Genomic DNA, 12,996 nt, shown 5'->3' on the forward strand with positions numbered 1-12,996 from the left:
ATACTTGATATAAAATATATTAGAAACCACAGTTTCAGCTTTCAACAAGCAACAAGCTGCAGATCAGCATGACCCCTGCACAAATCTTCATCTTTCTGTCCCTGCACACTTTGAACAGTTTCAGTATTTCCTCCCTGCTTCTGACAAGGAAGCAAGTCAATACAATTCTTGGTGACTTTAAGGAGGAGTATGCAGGTCTTCAAGCACTATAACTGTACAGATGATAAAAGAAGCAGTTACTTACCAAATGCAAACAAAACCAGACAAGAAACTAGAAACTGAAGTATGTCAAAAAAGATCTGTATGAACTTCCCTTTGAGTTTAAGGTGTCTCTGTCATAAAATTTTCAGCATTTTCCAGACTGGAATACTCAGTAACACAAATTCAGTCAGAGCATCTTATTGAAGACAGGTATGGCAGCAGGCAGACCTGCTTCAAAGGGAGCCTCCAGCCCCGCTTATAGATTTGCCTAGCACAGCTGACCACAAAGTATTTTATGAAATTTTTATCTTAGCTGAGGGTAAATCTGGTGAGCCTGAAGTACCCACAAAAGAAATGGCTTAGCTGGACAAGTGAGAGCTTCTACACTGAAAATCCGTACACAGAATCACAGCATGATTTGGGCTGGAAGGGACCTTAAAGCCCCCCCAGTCCCACCCCGTGCCCCGGGCAGGGCCCCCTCCCCCCAGCCCAGGCTGCTCCCAGCCCCATCCAGCCTGGCCTTGTGCACTGCCAGGGATGGGGCACCCTCAACAGTTACAAGGATGTTCCTTTCTAACTCTTTGGCACCTCCACAACCATCCTAATTCCCAGGTGTGAGGATCAGATAAATTAAGCCTGAACTGATACATAGTAATTCCTGATAAACACCAGTTCTTGCCATGGAACAGGGCTGGCAATATTTGTTGAGGGCCCCGCAGTGCCGCACAGCTAGGGGGGGCTTGCTGGCACCCCCCTCCATGGCTGCAGGCACCCAAGTCAGGCAGAGGAACAACTTGTCCAGCCCCATCACAGCATCTCACCTCCATTAACAGAGCTCCTGACTTCATAATGACAGTGCTGCTAAGAGGAAAGGCGTTCCCAATTTCCTATCAAAACCCAATCATTTTTTATTGTGGTTTGCAACGTGGATATATGAATCTGAACAAAGCCGCAAGACTTCCTTCAGTCTTTGGGAACAGCATCACCCCTTCTCTCACAACACCACACACACATTTACATGACAGTAAATAAACCAGTTTTATCGCGCAGTACAGCGTAAAGCATCCTCGGAGGCTTCAGCCAACGAGGCTTCATGGAGCAACTATCCAAAAGATAACCACATTATCACTGCAATGCTTGTGAATACCACTGGCACGGGACATGAAAAGCCCAAGGACGTTTCAGAAACTTGCCTTTTGTATCATCAAATGCAAAGCTACTGCCAACTGCCAGACCGAGCAAACAGGATCCGAAACACTCTGAATACACTCGTAATTAGCTAAAGCAAATGTCATAAAACTTGAGCCAGTTTTTTAAGGGTCTCCCATTTCCATGCTGTATGGAAAGCATGCTTCAGAATGAAATACACAACACGTGCTTCAGTAATATAATCAGTATATAGAAACATAAACACACCTGTTAATGTCTGATCCATCAGATTGGTTGCCATGAACGTCACCGCTGGCGCAGCCACAGCAGTTACCCGGGTGAATTGTGTCGGCATCAAAGGACCCATATGAGCATCCACTCTGGAGGCAGAACCTGGATTCAAACCATAAAGAAACCTTTTTTTTTTTTTTTTTTGCCAGTAAACAAAAATGCCTTTAAAAAACTCACTTTTCTCCCAGCTGTATTTCACAGAAGGCTCTTTTAACCTACTACTAAACATTTCTCCCTATTACCTACCCTTTTGCATGGTTAGAACGCTAGGGTTTGTGTTTAGTTGAATTACTGGTCTAGTCTGGCCACATTATCCATTCATTCTCAGCAAATAAGCATTGGAGGAAAACATAAATTAAAAATGTAGCCCCCAAAATAAGAATTCCCAGGGATACATTAACGCTTTCAGAACAGATGACAAACAAGATCAGTTTTCTTATTTAAGATGAAATAGCACACCTCCAGTTTCTACTGTTATTTATCACAAACTCTTTGTGTCCCGCCCTATCCATGGGAAATTATTTTGCTGATAATTTAAACCAGAAGCTTTATCCAAGGGAATCACAGTCTGCTCAGACGATTCACAAAACAGAAAACCACTAAATTGCTCATATATGTTATTCATGACAAATTAGTAACCAGGGTCTGCTGCTAGAACTACATTAATTAAACCAGGCTACCTTGAGAATCCTGGAGAATTTCTGGCTGTTGTCGAATTTGACAACAAACCTTGAGCATTAGTTTCCCACTAACTCTGTGCGCGACCTTTTTTTTTCAGAAACTGAAAGACCTATGCCACATCATCTCACTTCAGACAGAAATTCAGGTGTCCCATTAGCAGTCTCCATACCCTGTTTACAAACCACCATTTCAAAGCCCAGCTGCCAGTGGGGACATATCCCTAGTTTAAGGCAGACTCTGGGAATAACATCTTATTTCCCAAGCATGATCCAAGCTGCAGAATTCACTGTCCTTTTGTTTCGCTCACTATTCTTGTGCTATCAAACAGCCCTCATCCCAGCTTCCCTGCATTTTGCAGTAATATGGATCATTTCTGAAACCTTCACTCTGTTTTGAAAACTCACCAGCACGCTATAAACCTTTTCATCAAGTTTTGTTCGGTTCCAGGTGCCAAAGCAGATTATGAAACGTAACTCTCACCAGCGTGGGGGCACTGGTCGCTTTTCTGAATGCAACTCTAACGGCATTTTATCATGAAAAAGGTCACTTTCTCTTCTTTGAAACTGGAGCCTTGGCACCATCTGGGCTGGCGCCAGCAGGAGCGGGTGCTCTCGCGCTGCCCAGGCTGGGTGTCAGCCAGGCAGGGCCACCGGCCCCTTCCCACCACACCTGGGCATCGCACCCGCTTACCGGCTCCTGCAAAGGCGTGCTGCATCCACAGGGAGGGCATTTTGGCAACAATAGTAAAGATAATGCTAATTATGCTAATGAAGCGTGCATTTTGCTGTTAGGCAGACATATATTCTATCGACTATAATCTGAATTACCCGTATGAGTAAAATAAAATGCGCCTCATGAAATTCACAGTGATTTTCCCTCTTCCCTCCTCCAGCCCCTTGACTTCCACCCCAGTGACCAGGTGACAGCAGTGGAAGCCATAAACTCTCCAAGAAAAGACAAATCTGAGTATTTTGTAGTAGATTGTTCAAATGAAGAAGGAAGTAGAAATTGGGACTAGAGAAAGCCTAAAGAAAACCCAGTTTACACCATTTAGAGACTGCCCGGCAGCAAATCCATCTATTTCTGACTTCACCCTGGGGCCCGAAGCCCAGAGCTTTCTGCACCATAGAAAGGTCTCTCTTGCAAACTAACAGTGAAGCTAACAGTGCCATTTAAAAGGATTTCTTGGTGGTCCAAGCGATGATAAACATCTGCTTTTACCCAACGGGAAGCAATAAGTCCACAATTACTACTGCAACCGGGAAAGCCCACGTCTTCTACCCGGACCTGGTGACATTCTCTACAGAAATACAATTCCAGCGATGGTGGGGCTGTTTTCTTTCCTAGCCAGCATGTTTTCAAAGCTGCCATTTTAATGCACTTCTCTTACCATCAAGTATGTGTTCCTGAAGCAGGCTGGAATTCAGGCTATCACTGGACTTTGTGGGATCCATTCTCATGACAGGTGAAGGGCAGTTTAAATCGTAGTACATAATTTTCATCAACTTCCAATTATTTAATGATCTTTTACAACAACAGAAATGGATATAAAGTAATAAATCTTATGATAAAGATAACATTTTATAAAATTAGAAAGTCATATTCATATAAAGGGTTATCACAGCTAAAGAACTACTCGGGGAAAAGTAAAGCTATGCTAACAATCTTAGGGAAAAGTAGGTTTGTGAAGCTTGAGGAGCTGGGGCCAGATTGTCAAGTTCATTGAATGTTCAATAATCTATCTGCATAATACGAACTTGTTATGAGCCAGGGTATCTTAGCGACATTACTTGGTAAGGGATGATTTATTAATTTTAAATGTAAATCAAACACCTCAGAAAACCATGATCCCCATCCAGCAGGGAAAAAGAAACAAGTTTCCCAACGTGCTGAATGCAACAAATGGGAGGACAGCTGCAATACTTCCAGAGGAACAAGGGGAAAAGGATGATTAGCGCCAATCAGTTGGGGAGGGGTTCCCCCATTAACCTCCTCTTCATCTCCTCCCCTCAGAGGACCTGCAGACCCTCAACAACTCAGAGCAATGCATGAACAGAGCACACCTCTCTTCTGGAACTGGCAGCATTGTTCAGAGCAAGCCCTGAACTCTGGGCTTTGTGGCCACAGGGTCAGGCCTCAAGACAACTGGAAGGTCACCTTTGATGAGTATTTTGCAAACAATCATCTGCACCATACACACAGGAACATCTTCCTGTGCATGTATACGCACACACAGAGCAAGAACCCACAGCCCCACAGCTACTGCACATCAGTATATCATATCTCTACGTTTTTATTTTGTGAAAATCTCAAGAACATTAGAAGCACATTTAGTATTTTTACAGGCTTCTTCCTACCCTTCACCTGCACCTGGCATACATCCCTCCTAGGCCCAGGATTAATTAGCAAGCCACTGTCATGCCAGCCAGCTAATGGAAGGGGCAGAAAAGAGGGAACAAAAGGACAGTGCCAATGCTATTTCATCCTTCCGGGCACAGTGGAGGTTCGTACAGGACAGAGAACGGAGAAGACGACATGGTCTTAAGGCACACAGAAAAATATATAAACAAACCATGGATTTTCTTAAGCTGTAATGTGTATGTGCTTGGCCAGGCGTGATGCCCCATCTGACCTGGTGAGTGAGAGCCCTCCAGGGACCTGTGGCAGTCTAGAACAAAGCAAAATGGGTACCAAGTGGTGCTTCTAGATTGTTAACATCAATGGAGCAGGTGGGAGAGGAGAGACAGTACAACAAGAGCTCTGTGAGCCACTAACTGTCGCAGCTAAGCAGCCCTGTGCCATTCTCCTGGTGGTCTCCTCCCCATGATAGCAGAACCGGCTGCTGACGATGCCCCCTGCAATGGCAGCACAGGCTACCTGCGGGGGCACAGGGAAGATGAATTGCAAGCAGTGGCAGGAAAAACACCAGAAAAGGAAACATTTTATTATTTTTCTTTCTTTTTTTTTTTTTTTTCCCCCTCACCCCACCATTAAGGCAGGATAAGAGAAATTCCTGCAAGACACAATCATGAGCATGATAAAGAAATTACCCTGCAAGGTACTATGATAAATGCATACTTGGTTTGAAGAAAGAATGATAAATAAAGCATTTACAGAAGAGGAACAGGTCAGTGTGATGTTTGTTGTGCTACCTACAGCACAATAAAGTAACTGGAGGCACTTGTAACTTGGCCATCTCTAAACAAGACAGTGAACCATTTTCCAGCTTGAGACGATGTTCGGACCTGAGGCAATGACAGGTTTTTTTTCTGCTTCTTTCAAAGCCCCTGGCAAAACTATTAACTTTCATGAGCTCTCTGGATATAAAGAAATGCTGAGGAAACATCAATTCCAACACTGAAATCTAAGGTGCCTCTGATTATATGGAGCAGCCCATGCAACAGCAACTCACAGCAGCCCCTCCAGTTTTACAGAGATGCCCAGCAGGACACACACATGAATAGACTGAAATTCTGATTTCCATACCCTTGGAGACCATTTCTTAAGCTAGAATTAATGTCTGTAACTTAGATGCACATCACTACATAATTAATTCCATTAATATTATTTTATAGAGCAAAAGTTATTTGGTTTTCTTTGGCTTTTCAAATTAATTTTAATGCCAACAAAAAGGACACTTTCATCCTATTGCTTTCTCAGAATCGCAGCATGGTGGGGGCTGGAAGGGCCCTCTGGAGCCCACCCCGTCCCACCCCCTGCTAGAGCAGGGTCCCCCAGAGCAGGCTGCACAGAGCCACGTCCAGGCGGGTTGGGGTGTCTGCAGAGCAGGAGAACCCCACAGCCTCTCCGGGCAGCTGTGCCCGTGCTCACCCTCACAGCGCACAAGTTCTGCCCCACGCTCAGATGGAAGCCCCTGTGCTGCAGCCTGTGCCCGATGCCCCTTGTCCTGTCGCTGGGCACCGCTGAGAAGAGCCTGGACCCATCCTCCTGGCACTCGCCCATCAGAGTGATCAGAGACAGACTGAAATGGTATTTCATCATCTAGTCTCGGTGAGGTATCTGCACATGAATACCTTGCTACCTACAACAACATACCTGGAAAAGGCTATGCAGCTATTCTGAATTTATCCGAAATGACCATCCTTAAAGATCACGAATCTAAAAATACTAGAGAGAGCATGACTGGGAACCTCCAGTTTGTGCTTTAAGGTCTACATCTACAGAACCTGTGCCACCAAAAAGGCTTGGTCCACATCCCCTTCAGGCTGCTGAAGGTCTCCCCAGGGGACAGGCTGTCCTCAGGCAGCTCCACACTTTGTGAGCAAGCTCTTTGAGAAACGCTGAGCTGATCCAAAACCTGTCCCCAAGCATGAGCAGGCATCACAACTCACACCACCACCATCTAGCGAGGGCTGCATTATCGTGCAGGGGAGAAAATCATACCTGGCTCCAAAAATGCCACCAGTCCTACTGCCTGCAGGAGCCTGCGGCAGCGTGGCCCTGGCCGCACACCGTATGAACCGCAGACGGGCCCCTGCAGATGCCTGAAGGTTCACAGCCAAATTCTGAGGTTTACAGGGACACCAGGCAGATGTAAGCTCACATTGCAGGTGAGTTCTGGTACACAAGCAATTCTCTATATCCAAAATTGGAACAATTTTCATAATGTGCTTAATTATCCCCCTGTAGTTAGACATATATTGTTTGAGATGAGCTCTGCTCATTTTGTTACCACAGTGTATGCTGCGTGTTGAAACATGACTTGCCATTATATAACTTCAACTGCTTCTTTATGTTGATTTATCATCACATCCAGAAACAATAAAATTATCAGTGCATCTTTTGATGTGATGAAAGCAATTAGCTCACAGCTTCCATCGATACTGGAATCAAGCATATACATATATACTTTATTTCACACATGCAGATCAAGTTCAACTGCTTAGTTTAATTATATCTGATGCTCACCAAATAAGCTCACGTGATTTAAGGCAACCTTAACCTTTAAGGAATAAATATTTATGCTTTCTAGTTCTTTGTGCTCATAAGAAACAGTCTTTGCAATAGATGGATTTGGAATACAAATAAAACTCTATGGATTGAGTTTAATGTCATGATGCAATATAAGCTTTCAGTCTGAACTGAACATACCCTGAGCTGGAACAACACCTAAACAAGACCCATAAAGAACCTAACACCCACCCACCCACTCTCTAGGCATTTTATGATTAGGTTTAGGCAAATTTTACAATAAAACAATACTGGTGGGGGGGGGGGGGGGGGGGGGGGGAGGATAAAAGTGATCTTTTCTACGAAGTTTCTGATTACTGTTAGAGCCAAGGAGGCCTGACTAGCAAGTCGTGCGTTTTGAGAACATCTGTCCATTTTTAAGATTATTTCAGCGCAGATGCATTTTACTGTCGCTTACAAACACAAGCAACCTACATTTCAATTTAACTGCAAAAGGACTTTACAAGGACAAAGGAGGACAAAAGCAGATGAGCAGAAGGTTCAGAAATCTGAAGATCCTCTTGCAAGTGATACGCTGCCCTGATATGCATCCCTGATGAGCAGACGCTGATTTGCACGTCTGATGATGTAATCTAGAGGGGAGAGCTGAGGTGCCTGGGGCTCCCCTGCCCCTGTGCACGGGGGTCTGGGGGCTCCACATGCCCACCTCCAGCTTGCTGATCCCCACAGCCACGCTGCCAAGCCCTACCTCAGGAATGGCTGTGCATCACCAGGAGCAGAGCAGGAGGACCACACCGGGCACAGCTCCTGCACTGGAGTCACTCCCTCAGGGCAGCAAACCCTCCTGCAGCAAAAACCTCCCCATCATGAGCAGGGGGCTCAGCCTGCCAACAGCTGGAGCCAGGGCTGGCAGGGCAAGATCAGCTTCAGCCCTGGGGAACGGCTCCTCTCATCACTCCCAAGCAAGGACAGCTCAGGGTGACCAGGTCCCATGGCCCCTCTGGCCAAACTGGGAATGGTTACAGCCACACTGGCTGAACTGGTAATGGTTATAATGGACAACCCCATCACCCAGCATGTCTGAATTGGCATTTTTATGCTGTCACTTAAGCACCTGAAGAAGGAGATGAGCAATTCCCCATTGTATAACTGACCAACTGTACTTCACCTCTAGAAGAAACTGTCCCCAGGTGTGCACCAGGAACTAAATTAAATTAGCTACTAGAATTTTCCCAAAACAGACAATTAACTTTTCCACCTTTGTTATTTCTAGCAAACAGTATTTAAATATTATTTCTTTTTTTACCGTGTACCACACAGACAGATCACTGTTGCTAGCTCCCTCCTCTACTTTCTTGTGGCCAAAACACACGTCAGGAAAGGGAGCAGATACATTGCTGATGCTTGTGGCCCAGTTGAATGGGATGGGACAGATTTTCAGGACAAAACTGTTCTTTATAAACGTTTACTCTGTGCCTCAGCAGATCCATCAGAACTCAACACTCCGTTACACAGCACACGGATGTTAACAACCCACGCTCGTGGGAGTCATGCTGCCCACAGCAAAATAACGTGACACCGGTCCTGGACCGCACCACAGCTGGCTACAGCAGTGGAGGTCTCCTGCTCCTGCTGTTACATTTTAGTTCTTACCTTTTCTAACTAAGCCACGGCACTTCCAAATTTATCTTAAAGCTAGGTTGACAGTTTGGCAAAGGTTTAAGCCTGACTGTCCTCAGTGTGATTCAAGGAGCCTTTAACAGCACTGCACCCGAAAGAACAGGGGGCAGATAATTTATTATGTATCCACATTGAAAATATCCACAGCATGGGCCTAACCTTAACCCCAATGAAGTCACTACAAGTCTCTCTGTTGAGCTTTATGGGCACTAAATGACACTCCCATAGCTTTTCTTCCTGCAATGCATTTGCCTCTTGCAAAGCTACTCTTTATGCCATGGGACAAAAGCTCTTAATGGATTATTGAACAGCAGAGTTTGTCATTCATATTTATTTTAGCTAAATATATCTCAGACTCGTTTTTATTAATGGCTTTGTAAGACTGCCTCACGAACGGCGTCAGCCGTAAGAGCACAATACGCCTGGCTGAGAGCAGCGGCACATCGCAGGCAGAGCCAACACAGCGAGGCTCTCAGCCTACGAGGGAATCAATCAGGAAAACGTTTGTAAGAATTTCTAAAATTCAACTACACGATCGAAACATTTACTGAGAAACAAACAATAAAATAGGAAATTATGTTTCTTGCAGTGAAGGGATGGAGGGCCACCACCATGCCAAGGGCTGGGTGCTGCAGTGCGACACTGCCTGAAATGCTCACGAAGGTCTCTGGCTGCTTGTGAAGTTACCAGCTCCCCTGATGCTGGGCTTTACAGACTGAGGTGCAGGGCAGGGAATGCTCTGCCAGCCACGATGCTGTGCACCAAAGACAGTTACTCCTGCGCTCACCTGCGTGGATGCCGTGTGGCCACAGCCAAGCAACATCTTGGCTGCAGAGCTCCCACCACTATGTACAGCCACAGAAAGGCTTCACCTTCACTGCAAGCGAGCTCGGAAATTCTGGATGTAAGGGTTGGACCAGGGCAGGAAACAGCCACATCCATCCACCTGCCCAGCCAAGTGCAACCACTGGTTGCTGCCAGTCAGTTCAGCCAAACGGCAGCCACGGCCGTGGTGCTCCCCTCTTGACACCAGCCACCACACCAGGTGCTAGGCAGGATGCTCCAGCGCCCAGCGACAACCCAGCCTGCACCGCCGTCCTGTTCAGCAGTGGAAAAAAAAAGCCAAGGTTCTAATTTCAAAAAATTAATGTTTTTCATATATCTAATACCACCCCTATTCCATTCACCTTTTTCACTTTTTCTCACCTTTTATGACATAGCTCATATTTGCCTGTAGTTATGTATTTGCTTCAAAACTATGAAAGCCACATTCAACTGAAACATTCTTTCTGTACCGTTGGGATTAGACGGGTAAAAAGGAACATAGACCGAAGGCATTTTTGAGAATATTAATCCTGTTTTGCCTGAAATAATTCACCCAGCAATAATTTTTTTAAAAAAATAAATAAATCACAAACTCAAATTTTGCCTATCCATCCCCTGGTTTGCACACCTTATCCCTTACAGGAAATAACGTATAAAAGTGAACCATCACGCTTCATCCTAAGCATGATCCCTCCCACGCCCTGGGTCAGAACACTGACCATTCATCCCCAGCAAAGGGTACCCAGGACGAGCCAGGCCACCATCACCATGTACTCACACGCGTAAAGACAATACTTTCATTAATGCTACATACAAAACCTGTTGGGGTCATAATTAACCAAGCTCCCTACTGAGCATTAGCAATTACAAGTCATGTGATGGATTTTGCTACCAAGTAACTTAGATTTCAGCAGAGCAACCCCGGCAGGTTCCCATGGAGCAGGACCCACTTGCCGTGGGCACTGTTCAGGTACACCAGTTCCCCCCCCAGTCTCTCCGTAGCCTATTTCCCTTAGCTGGCATCCCTCTAGAAGATTGTTTCCCAGTAAAAATCTACATAAAAAGAATTAATCCTCCTGTTATATTTCACTAATAACCATCTGCTTGTATTTGCTTGTCAAATTCTGACTTACCAGTATGAGAAAAGAAAAAAAAATAAAGGGTATTTATTTTGATGATGATGAAATGACAGCAAACAGCCTCGATAATTCACACCAAATAAGAGAAATACAAACTAATTATTCAAAACAGGAAGGAGGTGCCTGGGAGAAGGAGCTGTGTAAGAGGGGTCCTGCAGCCCCCTCCCAGGCAGAACTGAAGTGTTCCAGAGGCAATTCACTGCTGCAGGGATCTGTTCCCATCCATCCCATACCCTCCAAGTGCAGGTGGTAATTCCCAAGAGAAAGCACTGCATGAAAATGGCGCCTTCTGGAAGTGTCGCCAAACTGGGGAGAGAAAATGCCTCTCCAGCACGGCACTCCCATGTGTAGGCAGAAAAATGGGGAGAAAGAAGTGAGACACTGATGACAAATGGTGCCCTCCCCTAAGGAGGGTGCCGCTGCTGGTACCCACTGCCTTGCTCATAGAGGCAGGCTCCGAGGGATGTTGCATCACCTGTGTGGGGAGCAGAGATGGGGCAGAGCACCTGAGCAGTTTTGCTGGCTCTCAGCAGGTTTGGCAGCCCTGGCCTCTACAGGGGCAGCCAGGACCACCACCACCCCACCCCGCTCACAGGGCTGGAGATGCAGGTGCCCTGCAGGTACCCAGCACCTTCGCTGTCACCACAGCAAGCTGTTACGCTTGGGAAACAAAGTAAATGCCACCAAGCCAGTAATCCAAGGATGGCATCAACCTGCCAGAGCTGCAGGCAAATAGGTTACTAACCCCAAGCACAACTTTCTGAAACATGAAGCATGTTTCTTCAAAACAATGCTTACAGCGTAGTTTAAGTCTGTAACAAAGGCTTTACAGTGAGCCCTCTTATCCTCTTGCAACCTGCTTATTTCCAAGATTTCCCCTGCCCATTTTTAAAGCCACACAACGCCCACACTGGGTGAATTAAATCTCTTTTCTTGCCCAGGGCAGATAAGCCCTGCTCTGCTCCCTGTTGCCACCCGGGCAGGCATGGCAGCTTTGCCATCCTCACCCTCCCAGCCTTTCCAGCTGGACCAGCCCAGCCTGCTCAAACACAGCCACATTTCATGGGCAATCCTAAATCATGTCAAAGCCCAACTTGCAAGAGCTACTTTGCACTTGAAATAGAAATCTCCGCAAGACCTTCTGCTGCAAACCCCAGTGGACTCAGGTAAGGGGGTGCCATGGGCTGGGACTCGGCCCCAGCATCACTGATGCACCTGAATGCACCCAACCCACACCACACCAACCTGTCCCCGTGGCTGGAGGCAGTCGGGGAGGAATGGGAATGCTGTGGCAGCTCCGGGAATCTCCCAGGTACTGCTCTCCTCAGCCCCATTACCAATCCAGCAGCTGAACCTCAGAAATGAGGAAAGTCACAGGTGCAGTATTTGCTAGAGAGAAGCACTGGGCTGGAGCAGGTGAGCAAGCGGTCCTGACCTGGGAGATCTCACCACAGGAGACCACAGTGATGTCCAGTGCCTCTCGGGTCTTATCACAAAATGGCTTTTAAACACAAAAGTTTCATTGCCTTGGTGCATTTCAAACTAATTCTATGACATTTTAATAAAATCAAGATGCACCATTAACCTAGTTGTTATTTTAAAACCGTCTCAAATCAGGTAAGTTATTTTTCTGCTAGAGACTACTGTCCAAACAGCACCCATTATAAAGTTCACTGACTTAAAATGAGAAGAATCACTGTGCCTCTGCTGCTGAGAGATGGAGATTACACGGAGGTGTCACTTCTTACTGAAAAGCTCTCGTCAGAGCCCACTGGAGTCAACGGAAAGATACCAAGAGCCATGGAAAGAGTACAGAAATATTCAGTGCTTATTCACACCTTAAAAAGCTCAGAAGCAAGACAACAAATGGGGAAACATGTTTTAGCACCCTTGTAAATACTTAATGAGTGCATACACTCTACACTATGGCAGCGCCCCTCAAACACGTTCCCACAGGCACTGCCTATGCTGCCAGCCCAGACGCACGGGCGATGGCCACAGGCCACCGGCCACGCACAGCAGAGCACCAGGCGCCCCCTCCCCAGCTCAGGACAGGCCTGCTCGGGTGTCGGGGTGATCCCATGCAGTCTGCAGAGCT

At 46.2% G+C, this 12,996-nt stretch overlaps 1 protein-coding gene across 1 annotated transcript in view; it reads right to left on the reverse strand.

The window, feature by feature from the left end:
- The window catches only part of TCERG1L (transcription elongation regulator 1 like), a 104,492-nt gene that overhangs the window by 41,344 nt on the left and 50,152 nt on the right, over positions 1-12,996 (reverse strand). Inside the window, exon 5 of the mRNA XM_055721311.1 lies at positions 1,618-1,743. Within this exon, the coding sequence (XP_055577286.1) occupies positions 1,618-1,743 (126 nt within the window). The remainder of the gene's footprint in view (positions 1-1,617; positions 1,744-12,996) is intronic.

This window comes from Falco cherrug, chromosome 9 (assembly GCF_023634085.1).
Source record: "Falco cherrug isolate bFalChe1 chromosome 9, bFalChe1.pri, whole genome shotgun sequence".
Classification (NCBI taxonomy): domain Eukaryota; kingdom Metazoa; phylum Chordata; class Aves; order Falconiformes; family Falconidae; genus Falco; species Falco cherrug.